Below are 27,830 nucleotides of genomic sequence, written 5' to 3' on the forward strand. Positions count from 1 at the left end.
GCTGGGGGCTTCCCTTGGCTGGAAAATAGACTGGGCTTCTCGGGGTGAAATGCGCAGGTGCCAGATTCATTGGTTCAGTCAAATTGGGGGAAGGCAGCTCCTGCATAGTGTCATTTTAATACACAGGAAAATGCAATTAGCTGTCTTAGCATCTTAAGAGGGAGCTTGATAAGTTACAATATGAAGATGAGCAAAACAAAGAAAATCATAACAGTCAAAAGGAGAGCTGGATTTACAGCAGGTAAAACTCTTTTCAACACACCAATTACCTGTCAGCACTCACTATTTATTTGTCTGCCTATTTTTTCCCCCCAAAGAAACTAACAAGCCTGCGTCCTTTGAAGAACTATCGTTTTAATGATTCAGTGGGCACAGAACATAAAATTTTCATAATCACACTTCCTAAAATAGAAATGTATTCACTTATATTTCAAAAGAATTGCCTTTAGAATCAGAGGGAAAAACAATTTCCCGGGTTTTGTCTTGGGATGATTTTTCCTGTTTACATCCTGTCTAAAAATTACTATTTAGTTAGCATATATGCCATTTTCGTGGCTATTATAAAAATCTTTGCATTCTAACCAAGAAGAGTGAAATGAACATAATGAAGACAAATGACATGAATTACTCTTATTAACATTTTGCAAGAGACTTGAGGTATTTTGCCAGTAATCAAAGATGTGTGGGGACATGTGAGAAACAACTGCACTAAAAATTTCTCAGTTGTAATCCAGTTCTGCTACTTAAATATTCAGGAGCGTGTGCAAGCTCTACATAGGAGCTGCAGAAAAATCACATACAATCAAACCTGAAGCCGAATTTGGAGGGTTAGAAAGAAAGAGCACTACATACCACGGCAATTACTCTGCCAATGACACCAATGAGATGAAGAACAAAGAAATCTTAAGTATAAATGATTAGAGCTTCGTTTGTCATTTGAATAGTAGAATCATTAGAATAGAACAACTCCAAACTAAGGCACCTGCCAAAGACTCTTCCAAAGGAAGTGCTCGTTTTCAAAAGTATTAATGAGACTTTCTTAGCTGTGATGAACTATGAACTATTAAGATGGGGAAACATCTCTAGCTTGAGCATTTAATGTAAATGTTCTCTTAGTTAAGTGGGATTGAGGAGGAAACAGTGACCATGAAAGAACTGACCTACGGGAGAATTCAAGGATTCCTTTTTCACGGGCCATTAGGTTACTGAAAATGTTTCTTAAAGATTTGATTCAAAACTTCTGCTTAAGTCTTATTTGTTTTTCTTTCAGACATGAGATGAGAAAATCAACTAAAATGTATGACTTGTTATGCTTTCTAACTAATAACTGGCCTGTTCATCCAGTGAGAAATGAATACAATTCTCCTTTTATTTTAAGGAGGGTGCAACTCACAGTGGCCCATACGGGGATCGAACCGGCAACCTTGCTATTATCAGCGCCACTCTAACCAACTGAGCTAACCAGCCACCCCTATTCTCCCTTTCTTGAGAGATGTTAATTTTTAGCACTGGCTGGGGGCAGGGGACCCAGTTTTAAATCCGAGTGAAGCCAGATAACTATATGACTTTGGCTAGCAGCTTAACCCTTTTGGCCTCAGTTTGCTTATTTATAAAATTAAAGGTGTTAGAGGCAATGATAGTGAGTGTCATTGGAGCTCTAAAGTGCTCTAATTCTATTTGTCAGATCCAAAAGATGAAATTATGAAGTGGGTGAAGAAATAGTCTCCTTGAGATATAGGCACAAAGCCAACAGTAAAAAAAAAAAAAAAAAAAAAAAAAAAAAAAATCTCTGAATAACCCAATCTGAAAGCAGTAGACCAGATTTGAGGTAGTATTTCATGCAACAAAACTACCTTTCAACCAAAATTTGAAAGATACTTGGATGCTTCATAAGATGGTTTAACTCATAATTTACTCACTGCTTCCTGGTAAGTTCACAAATAGCTTTGAGAGATCCTTTCATGGATAAAAGTATGATAGAAACGACACATCCCTATGAATGTTTGACTTTATGAGAAGATCAAGATTGTAGGACAGCAAAGGAAAAGAATACACTGCAAGAAACATGGTCTGGGAACTTAAGTTACAGTTGTTCATATTAATGTATAGGCTTAAGAGAACACAAACTCTGAATCAAATGTTTAGATTATTCAATGTTCAAATTATCCAGAGCCCTGCTCCACCCCAACAGTTTTGGGGGACACTTTAAAGTAAATAAAAATGGAAAGAGAAGTAGTCTACAATAAAGTCACACCGATAAAAACACGTGTTCCCGAAGGAGCACTGTCTCAGCGGAACTTGCATTATTAGTCGCTTCGCTCCCTGAGTGAACAATGAGTCTGCCTTGGGTAACTAGTCTTAATCCTCCTTGAGCGGTGATTGGCTAGTTACCTTCTAAATGACTCCTAGTATAGGGCTGTGCACACAGGTTATTAATCAATCTATTCCAATAGAATCACTTTGTTGAAGCTGAGGTTCTGTGGTCCTTCTTGGTAACTTGTTTCCTTAGAAACTTAACCTTAAACTCATGCAAAACAAACTCATTCAGCTCAAGGTCCATCATTCCTTTTGGGGATCGCCCAGTACTTTGCACAGCTTTTTTCTTTAAAGAGAAGGAACGTTTATTTTAGGTCGCATTTTTCTCTAATTGGGATCGGTTTAATCTCAATGTGTCGCTTTACTAAACCGGACCCCAGGAGCAATTCATTCACTGATGCAGGTCATGGGAATGTAGCCATAGTGGCCCCGACACAGACCCTTCCGGCACTCCACAGGATCTGCTCCTCTCACAGTAACCAGGATTCTCTGCATAGCAACTGCCAATTGGCTGCCTCCTTCCTCCTGCCAACTGACAGCAGTATTTATGTATTTATTTATTTATTTATATTAGTTTCAGGTGTACAGAACAACTGAGTGATCAGACATTCACATAACTCAAAGTGATAACGCCGACAAGTCTACTACCCATCCATCTAATAACTGTACAGTTATTAGAACATTATTGACTGTATTCCCCATGCTGCACTACACTCGCCATGAGTATTTTTTTCAATTACAGTTGACATTCAATATTATTTTATATTAATTTTAGGTGTATAGCATAGTGGTGAGACATTTATATAATTTATGCAGTGATCCACCCACCAAGCCTACTACCCTTCTGACACTACAGTTTTTATAATACTATCGACTACACTTCCCACACTGTACTTTACATCCCCGTGACTCTCCTGTAATCATCAATTTGTACTTCTTAATTCATTCATCTTTCTCACCCAGCTCCACAACCCCCTTTCCATCTAGTAAACCATCAGTTTGTTTTCTGTATCTATGGGTCTGTTTTTGTTCTGTTTGTTCATTTATTTTCTTCTTTAGATTCCACGCATAAGTGAGATAATGTGGTATTGTCTTTCTCAGTCTGACTTATTTCATTTAGCATAATACCCTGTAGGTCCATCCATGTTGTTGCAAATGGTAATATTTCATCCTTTTTTATGGCAGAGCAATAGTCTATTGTATACATGTACCACAATTTCTTCATCCAATCATCTATTGATGGGCATTTCAGTTGTTTTCATACCTTGGCTATTGTAAATAGAACTGCAGTGAACATAGGGGTGCATATATCTATTCAAATTAGTGTTTTGGATTTCTTTGGATAAATACCTAGGAGTGGAATTGCTAGGTCATAAGGTAACTCAAGTTTTAATTTTTTAAGGAACCCCCATACTGTTAAGAAAAGTCTTTTATTTTTTAAATTTAAATTTTTATTTATTGACTTTTGACAAATTAAAATGATATATATTTAAGGTGTAAACATGATGTTTTAATGTATGTGTACACTGTGAAATGATTACTGCAATCAAACTAACATTTCTATCATCTCCCATGGTTACCATTGTGTGTGTGCGTGTGTATGGTGAGAACACTTGAGATCTATCTATTCTCTTAGCAAATTTCAAGTATACAATCATTATTAACTATCGTCACCGTGCTGTAAGTTTGTACCCTTTAATCAGTATCTCATCTCACCTTTCCCCCCCCCACTCCCAAGCCTGTGGTAATCACCATTCTACTCTTACTGAGTTCAAATTTTTTTATTTTATTTTTTTAAGGTTCTACATATAAGTGAGATCATATGATCTTTGTTTTTTTGTGTCTGGCTTATTTCACTTGGCATAATGTCCTCCAGTTTCATCCACATTGTTGCAAATGGCAGGATTTCCTTTTTAAGGCTGAATAACGTTCTATCATTCATATATATATATATATATGCCACAATTTCTGAAAAGTCTTTTAATCAAGTCTTTTTTGGATGTGATGATCCCCTGTACATGGAGTCACGACTGGAATAAATAAAGAAGACCTATAATAAATGCTGGCTCAGTGGAGCTGTGGCTAAGACACTCTGTGATCATCAAATACTCTAAATCCTCTACCTTTTCCAGCCTTCCCTGCAGTAGACTGGGGTCATGAACCTAGTTCTGGTTAATGGATCGTGAGCAGCAGTGATTCCCCTTCCCTTGCTATGGAGATGTTGGAGCCATGTGTTCTAGAAGTATGAAATGGCTACATGCTAGATAAAGACCATCTCACCCATAATAGGCATTACTCCAGTGAAAAATAAACCTTGATTGACTTAAGCCATTGGAATTTAGGATTTGTCTATTAGGGCAGCTGGCATTACTTATTTTGACTAATCAGAGTGTAGTATAACATAGCATTCAAATTCACAATGAGAAAGAAGGAACTAGTGTTCATGATCAATATTACAATTAGTGCTCTTGATAAATTGGGGTGGAGGTCCATTTTACAGATGTGGAAACTAAGACTTCACAAGAACCCAGCTAATAAATGGTAGATGGAGCTTCCAGTCTAAGGTCCAGTTTCCAGCCCTTGATGCTCTTTTTACTAGACTCAAACTTTAATGTGCATCAGAATCACGTTTATTAAAATGCAGGTTTCTGGGTCTCGCCCTCAGAATTTCTGAGTCAGAATGTGTGTGGATCCTGAAAATATGCATTTTTAAGAAGTTCTCAAGTGACACTGATGCCACTGACCCAGGGAGCACATTGTGGGAACCACTGCACTGGACCACCCTGCTTCCCACATTGCATCAGGCATGAGAGTCTTGTGAGATCCAAACCTCAGTGTCAAGTGATATAGATATTCTTACTCATTGTGAACACAGTTATTAAATGCAATAAAAAGCCCAGTTAAGTCCAAGGTGGAAGAAAATCTCCTATTCCCTCTTCTTTCCGTGGCTTATCTGTCCCTGGAGCACGTTTGCACACACAAGCCTGAGCCACTGACCTAGAACTCAACCATCCCACACGATCCCTGTGCAACCATAGGTACCTGGGAGGAAAACTCTGTTCAATAGAAGAACTAAACCAAACCAAACCAAACATTTTTCTCAGCATGTTTGCTTGCAGTAGGAAAGTATTAGATTTGGAAGGTGTGCTTCTTTTTGCCACTTATCTCTAAGATCATTAGCTCAGTTTCCTCACCTACAACATGGGATTCCCCATAGTAGCCACCTTGCAGGGTCATAGTGAAGATTATCAGATGAGGTGCTGATGGGAGAGCATTTTATTAACAGCAAAGGGCTCTATAGCCTTAGAGAATGTTATATCCGGCGCCATCTCCCTGAGTGGTCATCTCTAAACGTAGATAGGCTGCTTTTTCTTTGACTTTTAGCCAAATATTCCAAGAAATGGCCTTTCTTCGTGCCATCTGCTAAGATGAGTGACAAACAATAATAATCATTGCAGATTACCCCACAAATGATCAGGAGATAAATCACCGGAGAACCAAAGCGCTCCCCTTATCTATTTCAGGTTAAGACGAACCTCTTAAAAATGTGGCCATAGAGCCGCTTGGAGGATTCACCCATTCTCTGCTCAGTCTGTAGTTGAATATAGCTGTACCCCTGTGCCCCAAATTTGAAATGCTACTGGAATAATCAGCCATTTACAAAAGCTATGAAATGGAAAACAAAATAAGACTCCCTCCCTACCCCCCAATCATGGACGCTTTTTTTTTTTTTTTGAAACTTTTGCAAGTTTTAAATACTAAGGTCAATTCTGTTCCTGCTGTGTAAAAAGCAGCTCTTTTGTCCTCCACACTTACTATATCATTGAAAAATGCACAGCGGCTGGGCAGCTGCGAGTCACAAATATAGAGCATTGGAAGTGTCTGACAAGATGTGGCTTTGTTCCTTGTCATCCAGTGTGGGGCTTGCAAACTGTGACTTCTCTCCTACACACACACACACACACACACACACACACACACACACACACACACAGTCAGGGGCTCAGAAACTCCGTCTTGGTAACAGGATGTCAAAAACTCATTCTTTATTGCATTTGTTAACAGATGGAGGCTGGGTGAGAGGGCAAGAGGCTACCAACATCTCTGTAAGCCTCTAAGACATGTTCAATGGCTGTGGGTCTCTGTGATGCGTGTGGCTCATGCCTCAATGCCAGAATCTCTACATATGTGGTTTTGAAGTTTTCTTCTATTTCCTCTCAATATGCCTCACTCAGATCTTATCAGGACAGCTTTCTCACCTTTCATTTAACAAACAAATGCACACAAAAACAATGAATGTGTTGGTGTCCTTAACCTTTCTATCAGACAGGCAGTGCTATAGCCTCGACTCAACTCAGCACCTTTCAGAAGATGTCAGCATTTCTGAAGGGCTTTTAAAAAGAATTTTCTACTTTGCGCAGCGAGGTGATGGGAGATGTCACATAATCTGCAAGCCGATGAGCTACCTGAAGAAGAGTTCATGTGTTTGTCATGCAAATTCTGCGGGACTCAATAGCTATATTCAAGTCACATTTTGCTCTGATTTCGCTGGTTCCATCACTCAGTCTCAGCTTGGTGACTGGTATCTCATGACAGTTTTCCTTATGGGGGGTCTCAGAATCCACAGAAAAGCCCATCAATCTGAGCCATTTGGTGCTAAACCAAAGTGATGACGATGGTGAGTGATGATGGAGCAAGGCTGCAAGGGCCAGGTCGACAAGACAGCCACTTCCAAACCTCACTCAAGTCTATTCTCCTCCCTTCTTTCTTCCAGGTGATTCTTCGTGACACACGTCCAGGGCTCACGAAGTCAGTTAAAGTTGAATTGAATCCATAAAGCCTTGACTGTTATTATTATTTTTAGAAAGTGCTTTTGTAGCAGAAGAAATTACCTAGCTTGGGGAGATGCCAGCTGACACTTAGCCTCAGTCCTTAGATTTTCAGGGAAGATGCAATTTGTCACCTTGGAACTAGGCTCTGGTGTGTCCGATTCAGCACTAACCATAAACAGTATGCCAGCTACAGTCAGAAGTCAGGATTACTGTGTTTTATTACGTGTACTATAAGCATAAAAAATGGATTTCAATTTTCACCCCTGAACGTTGTATTATGATTTAAAGCAGCACAAAATCCTGTGTACATATTTCACATTCTGCCTATAGCGATTCTAGTGTGGAGTACTTAGGAACATAAAATATAGATTTAATACCCTTTCTTTCTAGCATATTATTAATTTCTAAATAAGACAGATGACCATAATAGGTCCCTGGAGATGATCGGGCTTATTGGTCCACCTTCTCTACCTCATTCACCACCCTCCTGCTTCTCAAGTGACGGCAGTGATAAGCAGCAAGGAGAACAGAGGGAGAATGTTGGTGTTTTTTGAAGGAGGGTCCTACCTATGATCTACCACGTGCTGCTTAAGGCTGGTTTTTCACGCCTTAAGCATAGACTCAAACTATCAGCAATCACCAGGTGCTTTAATCTAAAGTCCATCTGAGTCCCAGACTCATGGGCATTAAGGAAAAGAAAGCAGTTATGGCTATTTCAACCAACTTCATCCAACCTACTGTATTCTTCAGTTGAGTCATTTGTAACATTCGGAAAACTGTTTGACTACATTTCTGAAACAGAGCGAGCTGGATCTCAAGTTCTTTTTAGGAATATGGTATATTGCTTTAATGATCAATCCACATAAATAACTATGTTCAATATTAATTTAGATCCTACAAGATGTTAGTTCTAAATTGCTACAGACACACATTCTCACATTTACATTTATAACACACAGAATAGTTCTGTCTCATCAAAATGTACAGTGTGTTCACATGTGACGTATGAGCAAACTGTAGATAGGAAAAATTATGGCTTCCAGGTCAGAAATTAAAATCAGGGGCCCCAGGCTGAGATGTGGTCCTTGGGTTGAATTTAGTCCCTAGGTACATTCTGCTTGGTCTGTAGAATGTTTTTAAAATTTGGAATTTTCATTTAAAAAATCCAGATTTTTCTTCAGGCAATCTGACAAGCTGCATTCCTGCAAAACCACAGGGGGCTAAAGTTGAATAGTAAGAGTCCCTATAGATAAGGGGTAGACTTGCCATCTCACCCCAATTCCCAACATTCCCTGTTAACAATCTTAGAACTTCCTGCTCCACTTATGTTCAATATCTCTCTGGTCCTGGCCTGCATTTGAGGCCCCTTTCCTAGGTAGATTCATTTTATATGTCCCTAAACATTATGAGTTTGTGTCTCCCCAAAATTCATATGTTGAAATCGTAATTCCCAGTACCTCAGAATGTGACCTTATTTGGAGAAAGGGTCTTTACAGAAGTGAACAAGGCCATTATAGTGGGTCCTAATCCAATTTGATTGCTGTCCTTATAAGAAGGGGAAAATTGGACACAAAGGCACACACAAAGGTAGAAGCAAAGATGAAGAAAGAGATCAGGGTGATGTAGCTACAAGCCAAGGACCAACAAAGTGCAAGCAAACCACTAGAAGCTAGGGGAGAGGCATGGAACGTTCTCCTCCACAGCCCTCAGAAGGAACTAGCCCTTCCAACACCGTGATCTCAAACTTCCAGCCTTTAGAACTGCGAGACTATACATTTTTGTTGTGTAAGCCACCCAGTCTTCGGTACTTTGTTGTGATAACCCTAGAAAACTAATACTCCAAGTTGTTTAAATTAAGTATGTTCCTTTGAGTATCAGGAAAAATCGTGAGTGGCTTCCATCACTGACTATGTCTCATCTAGAAAAAGGACATCACAGGGAGAAACATTCTAAAACCAAGCAGGCAGGCTTCCAAGAGCTTCAAGAGCTCTCCCATAGAGATGTTTCCAGATATAAGTGGGGACCTATTCCTGCTGCAGCTCTCAGGTGGGTGCTGACGAACTTCTGGTCAATCATGATTGCAAAAGAGATGATCACAGTTTGCCCCTGAGTGGGTGGGTGACATTTTAGTGGTGAGGAGATAATTTAGAGGCACAAGTACTCGTATGCCAGGGAGGCGGAGTGCCTGAGTCCTCATTTACTCCTGAGCTTAATTTAGATTACATACTCCTACATATATACTGCAAGGCACCTTCCGCTTTAATTTTCATTCAGGGCCTTTTCTCCCTCTGTGTGATCTAAACATTACAGAGGGTATTGGAGGGGACTGAGGGAGAGGATCTCAGCAGGAGAGGAGTGGGCCAGCTCGGGCTGAAGAGCTGACTGTTCCCCAAGGGGCGGCCTAAGTGCACTGGCTGAGTAACCAGGAAAGGTCATGTTTCAGAGTCTTCGTTCCTTTCTTTTAAAATAAGTAGTCCTGGTGACTTACAGAACGATTTACTTTCTGAAGGATGTTCCGGAAACTAAAGCATTACTTCTTTAGGGATCCCACTTCTCTGTAGCCCCTGACAAACCCCATTCCCAGTGGTCCTGGACTCCACCCTCTGGGGAGGAGGTTTCATTTCTTTGACAATCAATGTCCCAACCTGGACAGTGGAGAGGGCTAGAAGGGTGATCAAGAGCTCACTCTGACAGGCCACGCTAACTCCGAACATTGAAAACCAAATCTCCACATCTGAATTTTTAAATGATGATTTTTTGGAGGAGGGGGGTGGCAAATTGGATTTCAAATAATTAAAATAGAGTCATGTGGATGAAATAGGGTTTTGGGGGGAATAAAAGGCTTGGTAAAATTAGCAAACTAGAAGTGGATCTAATGGTTAAGATCACATAGTTGGGCAGACCACGTCCTAGGGTTCAGGTTGAAGGGACCTAAGAAGACACCCAGAGAGAAATCAGCATGGTATTGCATTTGGGGGGGTTTGGTAGGGGGAGGAATTGTCCTGAGGTCTCTGTATTTCCACGGACTAGAGGTCACTGGAGATGAAAACCCTGCTCACATTGCCCTGAGGAGGGACCCTCAGGCCTGTGGAGTCTAAGCTTTTGAGGACTCCATTAACACAAATCTAAGCACATATGACTACAGGTGCCATTTCTTTATCCAGAAGTTATATAAAAGTACTACTGCACTAATATGCTATGTACATTACAATACGGCCATATCAACTTAAAACGAATGATATAAAATAAAATGGAAGTTCTACAGGTTTCGTCCCTCCCATATCTGAGTGGATGGCCTTGTTTGTCCCTTGGTTCTTTGCACTTATCCTGAGTATGTACAGTAGTCCCCCCTTGTCTGTGGGGGATATGTACCGAGACCCTCAGTGGATGCCTGAAACTGCGGATAATACTATCTTGTATATACTATGTTTTTTCCTATACATACATACCTATGATAAAGTTTACTTTATAAATTAGGCACAGTAAGAGATTAACAACAACAGCTAATGACAAAACAGTATAATTATAACAATGTACTATAATAAATGTTATGTGAATGTGGTCTCTCTCTCAAAATATCTTGCAGTGTACTCACCTTTTTACTTAAAGGAAGCAATTTATGGCTTCTCTCCGGCATATCCAAATTGCCAGCATCACTCCTCTTGTGCTTTGTACCCATGAGTAAGTAAAACAAGGGTCACCTGAACACAAGCACTGTGATACTTTGATAGTCAATCTGATAACTAGACGGCTACTGAGTGACTAATGGGTGGGTGGTGTATACAGCGTGGAGACACCAGACAAAGGGATTCACGGCCCGCGCAGGACAGAGCAGGGCAGCCTGAGATTTCACCATGCTACTCAGCAGGGCATACAATTGAACACTTATGCATTATTTCTGGAATTTTCTATTTAATATTTTCTCACCATGGTTGACCGTGGATAACTGAAACTGCAGAAAGCAGAACTGCGGATAAGGGAAGACAACTTTATACCTAAGAAGCAGAGCAATAGTCATCCAGTTGATCACCTCATGTGTCAAGGGCAGCCCACTCTTCTCAAATGGTGGTTGGTTGAAATAGTTATTTATTATCAAAACCTCCAGATGACTTGTTGACTGAGGTTTAGGAGAGGCTGCTCAATAGCATCAATGAGAAAAACATTTTTTGAAGAACAATGTTTATGTGTTCTTATATAGAAACTCTGTCTTAAAGCTTGACATCATTTTGCTTGACGTTTCTGCTCCCCACTTCCAATTTGGAATTACTCTTGGAGTGTTGAATTTTTTATAATGCTATTAAAACTGTCAAGCTAAAGTTATATTTTATATCTTGCTTACTCCATGAGGACTACAGATTTGGCCACATGCTTTTCACAGAATTTAAGATTTCCAGCACATTTTGCTACTTCGAAGAGCCAAAGAATGCCACAGCCTCGTAGCTTCAGAAATGCAAACTTTACAATAGATTCCTACATACTTTTAGCTACTTTTTACAATAATGAAGCTCACATCTTGCATGTGGTGATCAGACGACCTAATGTAACCCCCCTGGGTTAGGGAAGGAAAGCCCAAGGAGGGCAAATGACTACTTAGGAAAAAGCAGAACCAGAGCTAGAGCCCGGGGTCCTGACTGTTGATTCGTTCTCTCTCCACCACTGTCACCTTCTGGTTCTCAGATTTCCTCTTCATCAGCCCCTGCTTCAGGATAAATGAGTGGCTGGAGGCACGAGGCTGGGTTCTTCTTCTAAAGGGAATGGTCCTTAAAACTCCTTGGGTGTGAACCAGTGGCTACAGTACTTCAGAGGAGACCCTGAGGTGCAGATTGGGCCTACCCGCTGGATTTCCTGAACTCTGTGCAATCTTGTCCACCTGCTACACACTCCTGATGGCGTCTCCTTTAGGTCTGGTTCCTGTCATCCGGCTAGAGGTGTCAAGGGTCTTGCTACAAGGCAATAAACACTTACAAGAAAGAGAGCAAAGATGAAGAGTGCAAAGACTCAGAGCAAGGATGCAGACCAGCTCGACACCTTGACCATGGGCATACCCCCTCTCTCCTTCTGTCTTCCCCTCCCTAGTCAGCGTGTCTCCTTCTAACGACCAGGGCGAGAAAGGGGTGGGGATGGATGCGTACTATGGTGAACCTTCAGTGGATTTTAGGAATTCTAAGCTGTATTCAAGTGCTACTAGAAGAGGAGGGGTTGATTTACCAGGATAAGGCTTCAAATGTAGAAAACTTTTTGCAGAGCATGGATGCTCTATGTCTCTTCCCACCTCTGAGTTTTGCCACCACTACTCCCAGTTGGTCACAGTGGTGGTGTGTGGATATGGATTCAGGCATGAGAAGCTGGGGGCTGTCTCTCTTTTGGGAAGTATGTTCTGGGATAACATTGGACTTTTTGACTTTGTCAGTTACCTCCAGGTGGAATGGTTCTACAACAGACAAGCAGAATGGCCAGCTGTATACATCTGTGCCAATTGTTTTCTATAGCTCCCATTTTTCTCTGTGTCTCCACAGGAGATACCACCCTGGGCATCCAGATGTGTTGGCATCTCACATCTGCAGAAGTCTTCCATTTTCCCCACATACCTGGAGCTCTGCCTGTATTGTAGCAAAGCTGGGGAAACGGGAAGTGAGGGCAGAGAAATACAATAAAGGATACCCACACTCGGGGGCTGGAGCTGAACTTTGAGAAGAGGGGCTAGGGTCAAGGATCAGTTCCTTCTCTTTTTCCCAGTCCCCCCACCACCCCCAAACAGCCCTATTTATATTAGGTATAAAATTAAACAAGCTGATTAGGAAGGAACTCAGAACTATATCCACCCACCTCATCTTCCCCCAGAGAGACCTGGCTATCTGTAGGAGAGGAGACTTAGGGAAGCCAGGATCATTCTCCAAGAGCCCTAAAGCATCCATGTTAAGAGGAACGAAGCTTTGAATAGCTGTAGAAGGAAGAGAGCAATACCATGGGTGGGAGTTACATGCACAGAGTTCAGTTCAGTAGAAGGAAGAATGCTCTAACAGTCAGTCTCGCCAACAGTGGGACAGCATCTCTAGAGTGCTGGGAGTAATTGTCACTGAGGTATTAAGAGAGATCTGGAAGACCAAAGTGTGGAAATGTACCGCATTCATTGACAGAGAGAGGGACGGGGTGAGAGGGAGAGAGGCAGGTGGTTAGAGATTTCCATTCTATGACTCTAAAGACCACATAATGCAAGGACAAATCACCCACCAGTGTCGACCATTTTACACAGCCCTGTACCATTAAAACAACATCCTCCAGGAGGAAAGCAAGTTAATTTTGAGAAAGAAGCTGCCTTAAGTAACCAAATAAACCAGGTGGGAGGGGAGAATGCCAGTGCACCGTTGATGACATCTACGCCTCCATAACCTCTTTAGGCAGTTTTCTCACTTGTACTTGTGAAGATGCTAAGGAAAGCTACTTGCTGGGGTCGTTGGGAAAAGAAATAATGAAATAATAACAACAGATAACTGAATGTTTCCTATGGGCCAGGAACTGTTTCAAATGCTTTCCTTATATTGTTTAATTCTTGCAACTCCTCGTTTCACAAATGCAGAAACACAGCCAAACAGAATGTGAGTTACTCAAGGCTATACAGCTAGGAAGAGGGGGAGTAGGATGACCCGGGAGACATCTACACATCACACGCAAACACCTAGCACAATGCTTGGGACAAAGTGAGGGCTCACGTGGTAACTATCATTACACAGAGGCAGAGCAATATGGTGGTCAAGAGGGGGCGCTCTGGAGCCATTCTGCGTAACGTACAAAGGCAACTGAAATTCTCTACGCCTGGAGTTCTTACCTGTAAAGTCTGCACAAAATGCCCATCTCATAGGGAGGCTCAAAGATGAAGTGATTTAATGCATATAAAATGTTTAGAAGAATGCCTGGCAAATATAAGCGCTCCACAAATGTTAGCTAATACCATATAAACATGCCCTAGCTTATAAATACATCGATAGGTGTTTAGTATATTAACATAACATACTCCATGCCTATGTCTGTAATATCCACACATAAAGGGCAATCACTCAAGAAGGGTCTCAGTTTAGTAAGGAGGCATCATTAACACTCACTGATCTCATCTGGTTGTACAGTTCAGCAGAAAGCACATTTTTGTCACTGCTCTGTGCTTAGCCAAGCCACAACTCCAATGTACAGGACCTTAATTCTATTGGATGGTGGTGATATTTTCTACAGGTGGTTCTTTCTGGAAATCGGCCTCTCAGGTTCTCCCTGAACCTCCAATCAAGTGACATTTCCCAGATTTGGATGAGTGAAGGGGAGGGGACTACAGAAGCAAACCTGGAGAAGAAATGAAATGTTTTCCACTAACTTTTTCTGCAAGCAAAGCTCTTCGAAAGAGACCCAGGACTGATCTGGGGATGGAGACTGAATTTTTCTACTCAAATCTGTACAGCTGGAGGTTTGGGTGTTTTACCTGGTGAGCTTGGTGCCAATCTGCTGCCTCAGCTCCAGTCTCTCTTCATCTGTCTGCCTGGGAAGGATGTTCTTTTCTTCTAGCTCTCGCTTGGAGGGCCTGTTGCTGAGTTTGATGGCTAAGGAGTCCTTCCTGCACACCTTCATGGCCAGGGAGCCTGCAGGAGGGAGAAACGAGTTAATAGAAAAATGAAGTTGGGTAAAGTAGGATCTGTTTGGAGTGGGAGTGGAAGTGAGGTCATTGACATGGGTAATATTCTGGGATTGTTTTTCCTTGTCAATATTAGAGGTTCTGAGCAACTAGCCAGGGCAGGGCTTCCTTCCATCTGGAATAAACCTGTGGCTCTCAATCAGGGGTGATCTTTACCCCCAGGGAACACTTGACAAAGTCTAGAGACATTTTTGGTTGTCCAAACTGGGGTGTGGTCGGGGGAAAGGGTACTCCTGGCATCTACTGGGCAGAGGCCAAGGATACTATTAAACACCCAACAGTGCACAGGGCAGCACCCCCCCTCCTCGCCCCCCGCCACACACGACAAAGAATTATCTGCTCCAAAATGTCAACAGTGCCAAGGTTGAGAAAGACTGGTATAAAATATTTAATTCTCTGGGCAGTAAACAGGGCTCAGAGTCTGAGCAGCTGCTTCTTCCACTCACGGATGATTTTGGCCTGTGGCTGCCCACCCCACCTCTGGCTCTCTCCTTGACATTATTTTGGTCATTTCATTGCTTACCAGGCCTTCTACCAAACGGGAGGAGGAGACTGGGAAGTCACAAGTCTGGGAGATCCCTCTGGATTTTATTTAGTAGTGCCAGTCTTTCTTTCTCCATTGGTTTTAGGACACGGGCTTTGGAATGAGACACAGCTGGCATCAAATGTCAGCACAGCCACTTAGTAACGGAGAGGCTCTGGGCAAGCCACTTACCTCTCCTCTTTCTTCCCTTCTCTGTAAAATGGAACAATAGTGTCTATGCCAGTGGGTGTTGTAAAATGTAGGATAGCAAGTAAGATCTTAGCATGTGGTCTGGCACATGGTCTATATTCAGTGAAAGGTTGCTATTAACCTAAATTCATTTATCAAAAAGTTGATCAAATACTAGTCTCTAATCCCTTAACTAAAATTTATTTATTATTCATGGCCAAAGTGACATATTTTGAACTTTGCTTTCTTTATTTCTTCTCTTGTCTCTTAGCACATTTAAAGGCCTTAACGAAGAAATTTAAATTCAGACCTTCTAGCGTTGTTGAGGTCTGCTTAGAATGAATTTGTTGCATACACAATGGTGAGTTTGTATATTATGTGGACTGGAACTGAATTTTAGGGTCCCCGTCCCTTTCCTAAGGGAAGCAATCAAAGAAAGAGCCATCTAAGAAGTAGCAGGTGGTAGAATAGTGGTGCAAGTTTTAGAGCCATGAGGGTGTTTAGAGGACGTTTACACTTAGAGTTTGCTAATGAAGAAACTCACGCCCTAAGGGTTCATGGAGCTTCCTGTGACCCGGGGCCACCTGACATTGGCCCTGGATTAGAACCAGAGTATTGGGCAGCTCCGTCAGTACTCTGCCATAAGCCAAAGCCTCCCACCCTCCTCGAAGACTTTGGACACACGCACTGGTGTACAGTGAGCTGTCATCATCCTCGTCCTCTTCCTCCTCTTCTTCTCGTGTGTAGAGGCAGGAAGAGTCTTCGTAGTCTGATTCATGAGGCACATTTTCTTTATTGTCATCACATTCAATCACAACAGTTGGCACTTGTCTTATTTCTGGAAGGCCCAAAGGTCCTGCTTTTGTGACACCGTCACTCGAGTGCAAACCAGAGCTGTGGTAAGAAGTGGAACAGGGGACCCGTTGCTCAGAGCTGTTTTAAGAGAAGGGAGAAAGAAGACACTCATTCTGGCTAACATGTCATATAAGTGCGTCGGAACATTTTTAATACTCAGTTGTCCAGTTCTAAGAGACAAAGGGTCTGCAGGGCAATGGCGGTCTCATTTCTCATCTTGCAGCCAAACATTTTAGGATAGCAGAGTTTTCTGATGGTGGTAGCAGCATTGAATAGGACATGAGAATTCTAATTCCCTGTGGATGGATGGTGGTGATGCTAGCACAGCAATGTGAACATACTTAACGTCACTGAACTAACTGAACTATGTACTGTAAAATGGCTAAAATGGTAATTTTTTTTGTCCTGTGTCTTTACCAAAATTAAAAAAAATTAAAACACAAAATTACAAAAAAATGGAATTTTCACTCCACAAATATTTCTGGATAAGATCCATATCTCCAAGTACCAAAGGAAAGCTCATTTGCCTACACATCTCATAGGAGGAGTAAACAGATTAATTTGATGGTGAAGCTAGAGATCCAGGAAAGAAAAAGATAATGCATGGGGTTCTAGCTTTCAAAGCTACATACAGTGTGATTGCGAGGGATTGAGTGTGGTATAGACTGTTGGAAATGTCATGGATAGAGATGCTGGGGACCCATACGTGAACATCAGGATGGACATGTTCCAAGGATGACAGAGAAAGCTTTCTCCCAAGGATGGTACCAGACCCTCAGCAGCCACAGGTAATGACAGTCTGGTTTTTTTGTAGGTCAATTTTCCAGGAAGCAATGATGACGATATTCTTGGTCTCACCTCTTACGTCAAGCCAACTCAGGTAAAATAGATTTCTTAATTAAAAATGATTTGCTCCATAAATAAAAGCCATATAAGTTCCTTGTAGGAAAATTAGGAAATGCAGAATATCAAAAATAAAGAAAATAAAAGCTATTTTATTAATAGAGTCTAACCTAGGCTCCACAATCAATTTAGAATCCTTTTTTATGACAGGCTCTGAATGAAGTCCAGCAAGAATAATGGGCCAGAAACACATAGTTAAATTTTTATAATTCTTTTTCAGATTAACTGGAAGTAGAATTTATATCTTTCATTTAAGGCATTTCTAAATATAGCAAACTCAATGCATTTACCATCCAAAAGTATTTGACATTCATAAAATAACAGAATGTGAGGTTATACTATACATTGATAAATTTTACATTAGAATATTTATCCAAAAGGAAACTCTACTCATGACATATGAAAGCATGATAGTGTCCTCTGAAACTTTCAATTATGCTTTAAATTATTGCTGTTCTAATTTAAATTCAATTAACTTTCTTCCTTCCATTGTTTCCAAAGGGCTGTTTTGCTCTTTGTATTTTTCATATAACTCTTCAGTGACACAAATGGAAAATCTAGTTAACACATTATGAGCTCTGATTTTCAAGGCATTGAACTCAATCACTTAAAAAAAAAAAAAAAACCTCTTCAACTACGGAGTAAGATTAAATCAATATTTATAAAAACATAGCATCTTATTAGACATTAGCAGTTTTAGGGGCCCATTTCCCACTGAGTTTAATACAAATGGCAGTGAGACCAGGAAGGGGGAGTGCATGACAGATGGTCTCTGGGGTGACAAATACAACAGTCGACTAAGGACCTCGCAAGGCGGCCCTTCCACCAGGCAACAACACACACTGTGTTCCAACTCTGACTGGATTGGGTATTAAAGGAAGTAAGGATGGAAGAGGCAAAAATGTAATTCCATGGCTCATGTTTTGCCCCACCCCTGCCTTCACCTCTCGCTCATTTATAGATTAATTAGCAATGGTTCCTACAAAGGCAAAGAGCTGGGAGTATTAGGTGTGAGGAATGAAAAGTAGCCAATAGATAGATATTCGTGTGTGGTAGGAAAAATTTTTGGAGGGAAAAAAAAGTTGGAAACCAGAAAGCTCCTTAAGGTAGAAGGCTCCAAACTCGCAGGAGGATGGCAAAAGGAGAAACATCATGCAAAGGAAACAAACTTATAGGCAGTCTGTGATAAACAGGAGACTGGTTTCTCCTCCCTCAAAGACACATGGGAAGTGTGAAACCTGGAGTAGAATGGGATTATAAGGCTGATCCCCCAGCTGCTCAGGCAGGTACTAGGTATCATGCTACCAGCCTTATAAAATAGGGACCAGCCATGGTGATCAGTGACTGCCTGTTGGGGGCCCTACAGAAACAGCTGGAGACCCCGCCTGGGCAATCAGGTTATCATCCTGAAATGTGAATCTAGCAAGCGATAGAACATCTAATTTCCCATAAGGATGAAGGTGTTTTCAAGGAAGCTAGGTGAATCCACCAAAACGGGTTTAACAATATTCTATTAATAAGTATCGATTGACTGCCAACTCTGTCAGGAAAGCTGATGAGAGGAAGAAAGACAAACACCCATATGAGCCCATTCATCTGGTAACTGGAGAAGTACAGGAGAGCAAGAAAAGACAAATGAGAGTGAAGTGTTAGCTGAGGAGGCTGGGAAAGTTATTATGGGACCTCAGATTGAGGAATCAACATATAAATTCGAGTCCAAGTTTTACCACTTACTATCTTTTGACATTTGTCAAATTATTTAACCTCTCTGAGCCTCAGCTTACTCGACTGCACATTCGGGTAAACCTCACCTTTCTTGTAGGGCTGGTGCATGTGAAGTGTCCCATTGGCCGGACCCTCAAGTGAGACCCTCACTTGTTATTTATAGAACTGACCTTCCAAGTGGTTCCAAAACACTCAGTTGTCAGAGCAACTTTCTGAAACTCAGATCTAGTCATCTCACCCGTTAGAACTCTGAATGTCCTCACTACCTGCAAAACCAGTGCTCCAGGAGTGACACAAATGGAAACCCAGTTAACACGTCATGAGCTACACTATTCGAAGCAAAGAACTAAACCAACTTAAATGTAGAAACTTATTACATTTGGCCTCCACTCCGATGGCTGTGGGCAGGAAGGGGAACACACAGCTGCACATCAGTCTTAGTAACGCTGGTTTTACACAGGGGAGTTGTCACTTGGAAGACCTGCTCTACATAAAAGGTCTCACTACTAAAGAAAAGTGAAAACCATTCGCCTAGACACAGTCATTAAATCACAGCATGACAGGCAATGATGTGCACAATCTGACCCATATTATGAACCCGGCGTCTGTCTCCATATAACACACCCCTTGGTCATTCACTGCACGCTCTTGGCCTTGAATGTGCTCCCATCCCACCTTCACCTTCTCAGTTTCTATTTATCTTTTTATACTTGTCTCAGGGAACATGTTGCCTATGTTCTTGGGAGATCCCACAATTGTGAAAACTGTGAACATCTGTTTGCTTACTATTTTTCCTTTCCCAACCAAGCTGTAAGCTCCCTGAGGGACAGGGACCACGTCTACTTCATGTTCGTAGCAGGTGCCAGGACCATGTCTGACACAAAGTGGACACTCAGTGATTGCTTATTGTTTTTGCCGAATGAAAGAAACATGGGCTGGAATCACTGATACTTAGGCGCATTTGTAAGTGGTTGACACATATTATTCAAAGGGTATTAAGAGATCTTTTTTTTAATTTTCAAGGGGGCATCTGGTGGTATGTTGCAGGGCTACGGCGGCCCCTGACTTGGGTGGCACTTTTATCAATGACTTAATAACAAAAGGGCATCCTCGTCACATAGGTGGAAGAACTGAGGTAGAGAAGGAGAGAGTGAACAAAGCAAACATGTATTGAATATGTCCTCTACTATTCTAGAAACGTTCACATCCAGTATCTCATTCCATCTTTACGACAACTCTGCAGGAGAGATGTCATTATCCTCATTTTATTAAGCAGGAAATAGAGGGTCCGAGAGGATAATAAGTAGGCCTATGAGGATACAGATAGCAAAGGAAGGAGGGAATTCAAATCCGCTCTGTTTCACTATGCTATATCCAAAAATCTACCTATAAGGTTGCGTACTTTGATTAAACACAAGCCTCACTAACTATACACACGCAAAGTGGAGAGATCATGCCTTGTCAACATGTAAAAAAGGGGCGTTATTACTTTATAAATATTTTAAATCTTACTAACCAGGGTAAGTAATAGTGTTCTTCCCTGCTATGGTCAGGCCACAGCTGGGGCACTGAGTTAAAAGGACTCAGACAGTGGCTTACCATGGTGAAGATGGTTAGAGGACTCACCTGTTTTATCCACTGTCACGGCGGCTTTTGCCCCAAAATGCAAGAGTTCAGTACTTGCAAGAGAGCCTCAAATATTTACTCTGTGGTTCTTTACAGAAAAAGTTTTCTGACTCCTAGTCTAAACCAGTATTTCCTAAACCTCAATTATACTCACACTCCTTAATTTTTCTTTTTTTTGTCGGTGCCATATTTGAAGTCCATTTACATTATTATTTACTTTGTATTTTTCCATCAACCCTCACAAAAACTTAAATACTAATGTAGCTTCATCTTAAGCAATAGTATCTTAGTAATCATAGGTTTCATATGCTAATTAAAATACGTGACTTTTAAAACTTTTATAAAAGGTTGTTCTAAACTTGCTTTATGTGCCACCAGTGACGTACATATCACATTTTGATGAAATGATGGCCTACACCAGATTTTCTCAATGGCAGCATGGTTGACATTTTGGGCTAGACAATTTTTTGTGGTGGAAGGTTGTCCTGGGCATTGCAGAATGTTTGGCAGCACCTCTTGTTTCTACCCACTGGATGCTAGTGGCATCTCCTCTATTTGCGACAACACAAAATATCACCAGACATGGCCAAATGTTTTCCAGGGGGCAAAATTGCCCATTTGGGAACCACAGGCCTGGAGTATCCATGATGGCTTTGCCACGTGCTGCATTCTCAGTCTTGTACCACGTGAGTCTTTTCTAAAGCAACTTTGGTGCTATCAGGAATTTGCAGGATTTGGGAATGATGAACTGTCCAGATCCAATCTCCCAAGTTCCCAACTTGCTGTGTCTCAGGCTGTCACTTTGAGGGCCGTACCAACAATGTGATGCTATTAGAGTTCCACTGAGTAAGTTATTTGCAGCCCTGCTCTTGTCCCAGAGTAGTTACCCCATTAACACAAGAGCTCCAAGCTGACTCTTGAGTGAAACGGCTTTTCTCATTATGTCGCCCAGATTAGTGATTTACAAAATGACACTCTAGTGGCCTGAAAGAGTCACCACATTTTCCACAGTACCTGTAAAACTCCCTGAGGAAAAGCTGACTCACGTAATCAGATCTATTCTAGACCATTTACGTCAAAACTCTTTGAAATTAGGCATTTAATTTACTTGGAATTCAAGTGGCTCTCCTTGCACAAGGGTTGTGTTCACTCTTTCTCTTCCTGGTGGCTGACTAGGTACCAAAATGTGAGGTAAACATAAAGTCCCCCATCCTAACCTATATGGAGCTTTCCTTAACCCTTACAGGACTATTGTACGTAACGATGATAAAAGTTAACAATTTTATTCCTTGACTCATACTGGACTACTGTATACTCGTATAATGATGATAAAAGTTAACATTTTTAAATGCTCACGCTGTGCCATGTATTGATTCATTTAGGCCTCACAACAACCCTATTAGAAGATACTACCTTGATCCCACCACTTTACAGAGGAAAACTGAGGCACATGACCAAGGTCACAGCTAGAGGGATGAAGGCATTGTTGAACAGAGGCAGTAGGGACTATAGAACCTGATCTCTCACGGATGTCACTATACCACAACTTGTGCAGAAGCAGCAGTCCTGCAATGGCTCCAGACCTTTTCTGGAACCTTCTCTTCTCCCCACCACCACTCAGCCTACTCTTTACTGCTGTCAAATAGGTCTGATCATCCAATTCTCGCTATTAAGACCATTGAAGGGTCTCACTGTAAACTGGATAAATTACATCCTCTCTGGCATGGAGTAGAGGGCACCTCACGATCTGGCCCCACAATTGCTTTCAATCTCAGTTGTTACCGTTTTTTACTGTATGTCAAGTGTTTCAGCCACAGCAGGCCACCTGCCATTTCCCAAGCACACTGTGGACTTTCCTTCCTCTTCCCTCTCCTCCTGTCATCGTTCTGCCTCAGAGCTATCCCCTCAGAGTTTGGCCTGAAGCATTCTACTCACCCTTCAGGGATAGCTCAAATGCCATTTCTTTTGAGCAGCCTTTTCTGATTTTTCCAATGGAAATGAGCCCCTTCTCTGTGCTTCCACAATCTCTGTTCTCACCTCTGTTCCAACACCTGTCACATTATGTTGTAATTATGTGTCTAAGCATTTACCCCCGACCCTGTTGTCTATAAGCTTCTCAAAGACAGAGGCTGATTATTAATTATCTTCATATCTCAGTTCTATTTTTGTGAATGGCTTTGAAAATGATGGAAACGTCAACTCAATATTTGAACTGAAGTCTCTTGGAGTCAGTATAGGTCATATTACATTTCCCATCATTTAATTCACTAAAACAATGACCCCTGACACTTGAGTCTTGCTGTTGCAGGGAATGCATCCTTGTGAAAGAGGAATTAAGGCTTTGGAAATAGTGATCTGGAGTTTTTTCCAAAGAAGATAATCCAAAGAGATAAGGCACAGAGATCTCTGCAAGGAAGGGTGCTATGGGACCTACGTGAGCTGTGTGAGCACAGAAGATATAACAGAGAGAGCGCTTGAGGTTATTATTTTCCAATTCTACACTCACAGGCTGTCAGGCCACTTCAGTTAAGACTGTCCAGAGTTAGGCTGCTTTGTAAGGTGAAGCAGAAGAGAACTATAAGATTTCTTTCTTTATGACATTCTATAATGAATTTAAATAAACATTAAAGACCTTAAATTATTCTACAGGGGGAACAATGATGAGATTCTGCTCCCTGTCTAGGTAGCTCCAAATGATGTAATTTTCCTGAGAAATTAAAGGGATGAGTGTGCAAATCCTAAGAGTATTCCATCACATTCACAAGATGTTGGACAGTTGCACCATTTTGGAAAATGTCCATTCTATTCAATATTCCAGGGGGCTCCACAGCTCAGAATGAAGGAGCAAGGCATCGTTCAAAACAACTGCAATAGCTAACACACATGGTCCTTTATGGGTCCGAAAAAAAGTGCTTTGTAAAATGTTCATTATCTCATTTAATCTCCACAAAAACAGGCAAAGTTAGGAAGAGTATTATTATTTTTATGGATGACGATATTAAGTTTCCGAGAAAATAAGTGACGTGATCCCTGCAAGGATGTGACCGTGAGTCTTCTCATTCCCGGGCCTGCGCTCTTTCCATTAACGATGCCCTTCTCCCAGAGAACCCTCATCATATCTTCTTGTATATGTACATGCTGACTATGAAATGCAATTCCCACCACAAATTGAAAAAAACATGGAATAATTATCTGTATAATGGAAAGCAAGAACAGAACCCAACTCCTCTTCTGCTATAAATGTTGCTGTGAAGAGTCTCAAGATCAGAGACTATTATGGAACACAGAGGCGGGTTTGCATTCTAGACTTGAGTAGTACAACAGTTTTAGTGTGGATAGCATGTGGCTGGGGGTGAGCAGGGGTGCAGAGAGAACAGAATACAAGGAAGAGGAGAGAATAATTACCAAGCTGGATAATCCAGCCTTGGATACTGGAGTGTTGTCAATAGAAGGAGGAATGCAGCGGGTTTATTGTGGCCACATTTGTGCTGTATTTCCTTGAGGAAAGAAAGGCATCGCCATTATCTCCTCCTAGTCCCTTGCTTTATCTTTCTTCACTACCCTGTTCCCACCTTACAATACATAACATATTCATTGGTTGATCATCTGTCACTATCACTACAAGGTAAACTCGCCAGGACGTGGATCTTTGTTTATCCTGTTTCCCTCAGAGGATGGAAAGCCCGAATATCTTCCTCATGAAAAATGAATAAATGGGGAAGAATAAACAGAAGTTTACCTAAAACAGGAGGCCTGTAACTTATGAGACACACTAAAGACGGAAGGATTCAGAAAGCTTGAGAGCGAAATGGCTGTCCTACTAACTTGGTAAAAAGCATGCGTTTCATTTCAAACTCTCTTCTTCATTATGACCCCATGACATGTCAGAGAAATAGAAAGCTTTATTCTCTCTGTCCAGTCTCCATCAAGAATAACATTTAATGAGTCTTCTGTTTGGAAAATTCAACTCTCTTCTCTGACTTTACTAACCCAAGTAGGAGACACAAAGATTGAGACTACAATGGCACCTCTTAGGTCCCCATTCTACCTCCCCCCATTTTCGACTATTTAAATGGTCACATGATTCTAAGGAATCCCTAGACTTTAGAAATTAAGAGACTGCCTTACCTTACCTTTCATGTCCATTACTGGTGAGGGAGAAGCAGCTTATAATTCATAAAGACATGACTGCTGAGACATCTACAACATTTCAGGGTCATTATAACAGTTGGTTCCTTTTTAAGGGAGCTTTATAACCATTGCTTATCTGCATCATGTGGCAATCGGCAGATGCACAGTAGACACATGACTCAAAAATGGGTGGGAATTATAGCTTATCCAACACCTTTGACACTCTTGTGGGAAATCAAGGGCGGGTTTTGAAATTAAAAATCACTGTATATTTTAAACCCTTAATGTTCATTGAAAATACTTGGGAACCATTTCACCATCATTTTCAAAGAAGAGTGTGTAATAAAGGGATGTTGCTTTCTGGTAGCTGATTTCAAACGCAACCATTGAATAGACATTAATTTCCTCAAAGGACAGAGAAAATTTATTACTTAAATTTATTATCAAATATGACACTGAAAATGAAATTAAACTTCAAGAGAATCAGCTTTTGTCACTTAGTCTGCACGAGCTATGAACAGAGTTTTCAGAGAGGAAAGTGAACAATCAGATGCTTTCTTCTTGGAGATCCAAAATGTGTGAGAAATTATGCTACAAATTGTAGTGCCAGAGGCTGAAAAATGACAGAAATAACCACGGAAACCCAAGAAAATAGTTAATCAGCTTCATTTTAGGAATGCAGGCACCCATTGTGTTTTTTATCATGGCCTAGGATTAGCCTTCTGAGATAAGACAGTGGACATTAGAGTTTTTGTTTTTTGGTTGGACATTGTCAGCAGGAAATGATGCCCTGCTATATATAGACCAGGGCCATGAGCTTCCCTAAGTAGAGAATGTGCTTTGAGCTTTTTTGTTTTTTCCCAGCAGTGGTAATGAATTTAAATTAATTCATTCACAACCCTTTCTGTCCTTGCAGGGACCAATGACCCACATTTCTGAAATACTGTCTGGGGTTGAGATGTGATGAATAAAACTGTAAAACATACAGCGTCTGACCAACAGCCTCCCCCTTCCCCCACTCCCCAGCATTCTCCATTTCCGATGGAGGAACCGAACAGTGGCGGCTTTTCCACATGACTTCACCCCAAGACATCAGCGAATGTGCTAGGTCCGCGTGGCTGGATGGTGGTGCCAGGAGGGCAGGATGTGGAATGAGGAGGCCTATGTTTGAGTCCCGACTGGGCCGTTCAGTCGTTATTCATCTTTGTCTTTGGTTCTTCATCATTTCAATGGAGAAACCTACTTGCCCACCTCACAGCCTCCTGCAGGATCAGAGGATAATGCTGGTTGTGTTGTGCTTCATAAATGTCAATGCTGGTGGTTGCTGTTTTACTTAGGGATGTACTTAAACACTGGCAATTCATCGTAAATCAGTTATTATGGATATTATTCACTAATTTATTAGAACACTTCCTTTGGGGTTTTTATACTTTGGGCCTGCAAAATCTTCCTGGACAATGGTTTCCAAGAGGATCAAAGAATTAATATTTATGCATTGGGCAAGGCAGGGTTTCTCTGATGTACCTATAGGAATTCAGGCACAGATTCTCTTTTTTGAAAACACGCTTTTTTAAAAAAAATCCTCTTAAGATGTTAATGGTTTGTATAGGTCGCACCTTAACCTTCCTCTAATGAGTTTGCTCACCACCTTGCAGAGGAGAATCTGTCTTGCTCAGTGACAATACCTTGCACTGAAATCTCATCATGCCCCTTGGAATAGCAGTGAAACTACAAAACACTATCTACAGGCAGCTACTTACAGATAGACGATAAATACATGTTTTAAAATCAATGTGCTGACCTAAAGTAAAAGGCTGACAAAACTCTGACTTCCAAGGGTCAAGGACAAATGTCTAACCAGAATTGCATGAGATTTTAAAGAGACGGTCATCAATATAAAAAAAAGAATCTTTCCTTGGAAACTCATTTCATTTAAAAATGCATGCCATTTGTATGACAATGAACAAAATTCTGAACTTCACAGAAATGCCACTTCACATTCAAAAACACTTAGGTACTCAGAGTTTTTATTCTTGCTGGGGTACTAATGCACCTCAGCTTATCACTGGGGAACACTCTTATTTGCAGGTGGAAACATTAGTAACATAAGCCAATGCAGTAATTATGTCAGTCTGTTAAGGCTAAAAGAAACCCTGGGGATCATCTAGTGTAGGGTCAAGGATTAGTCTTGAAAATTTCCTGTGACCCTTGAGGTCACATGACGAAAATTGTCACCATGCTATGTATTCACACTGGGATAATGAATGAATTGTGCTCTTTGAAAGGCCTAAAAATAATTATGGAATAACAGAATTGTAAAGATGGAAGGGATTTGGGGGGCTACTGACGTCAATTTCTTCTGTCCAATGTTGAAATTATTATTGTTTTCAATATTCTTGAAGGTAGTAATTTAATCCTCAGCTAATAGAACTGATCAACTGAATTAAAATGGGAAAGAAAAATTAATGACTGATTCTAAGATTGACGCCAACCCAATCCCAGAGCTAACTGCAGACATTAAAAACAAAAATTGCATATTTGAAATGATATAATAAAATGTCACCTTCATAAAAGCTATGAATCATCCGTCCAGAGAAAACAAATGAAAACAATCTAGTTTGAGGAAACTAACACAAACAAACATATCTCCAACAAGATTGGATCAAATCTATTTGCAATATGCCTTTTAAGGGCACTGGAAATAAGTTTTGTGTGCCGAACAATTTTGCTTAATATTCACTGCCATTTATTGGACACTTACTATTATGCCATCCAATAAGATGACTGATTTGGATTAAGTCGTTTGTTCCTCACAAACAACTCCAACGAGGTTGGTGGTGTTAATTATCATTCCTGTTTTACAGATGAAGAATCAAAGGCAAGAAGAAGTTGTACCTCTGAGATTGAAACCCTAGCAATTAGATTCTGGAAGCCATGCACTCAGCCATGACATGGGGCCTCGAGCTTGGCCACACACCACGCTCGCTGCCTAGGGCAGCCCTGTGACTTTTGATAATTGTGGAGCTCTTTCAGTTTGCTTCAGCTGGTCTCTAGT

The 27,830-nt window shown here is 41.1% G+C and overlaps 1 protein-coding gene across 17 annotated transcripts in view; it reads right to left on the reverse strand.

The window, feature by feature from the left end:
- Positions 1-27,830, reverse strand: part of PHACTR1 (phosphatase and actin regulator 1) — a 503,450-nt gene that overhangs the window by 31,316 nt on the left and 444,304 nt on the right. For all 17 annotated transcript variants that reach the window (XM_019742988.3, XM_074335219.2, XM_019742987.3 and 14 more), the window contains 2 exons: positions 16,224-16,468; positions 14,614-14,770 (listed from right to left, as the gene is read on the reverse strand). In XM_019742988.3, coding sequence (XP_019598547.1) covers positions 14,614-14,770; positions 16,224-16,468 — 402 coding nt within the window. The remainder of the gene's footprint in view (positions 1-14,613; positions 14,771-16,223; positions 16,469-27,830) is intronic.

This window comes from Rhinolophus sinicus, chromosome 14 (assembly GCF_057876585.1).
Source record: "Rhinolophus sinicus isolate RSI-liver-muscle chromosome 14, RSI-T2T, whole genome shotgun sequence".
NCBI lineage: Eukaryota > Metazoa > Chordata > Mammalia > Chiroptera > Rhinolophidae > Rhinolophus > Rhinolophus sinicus.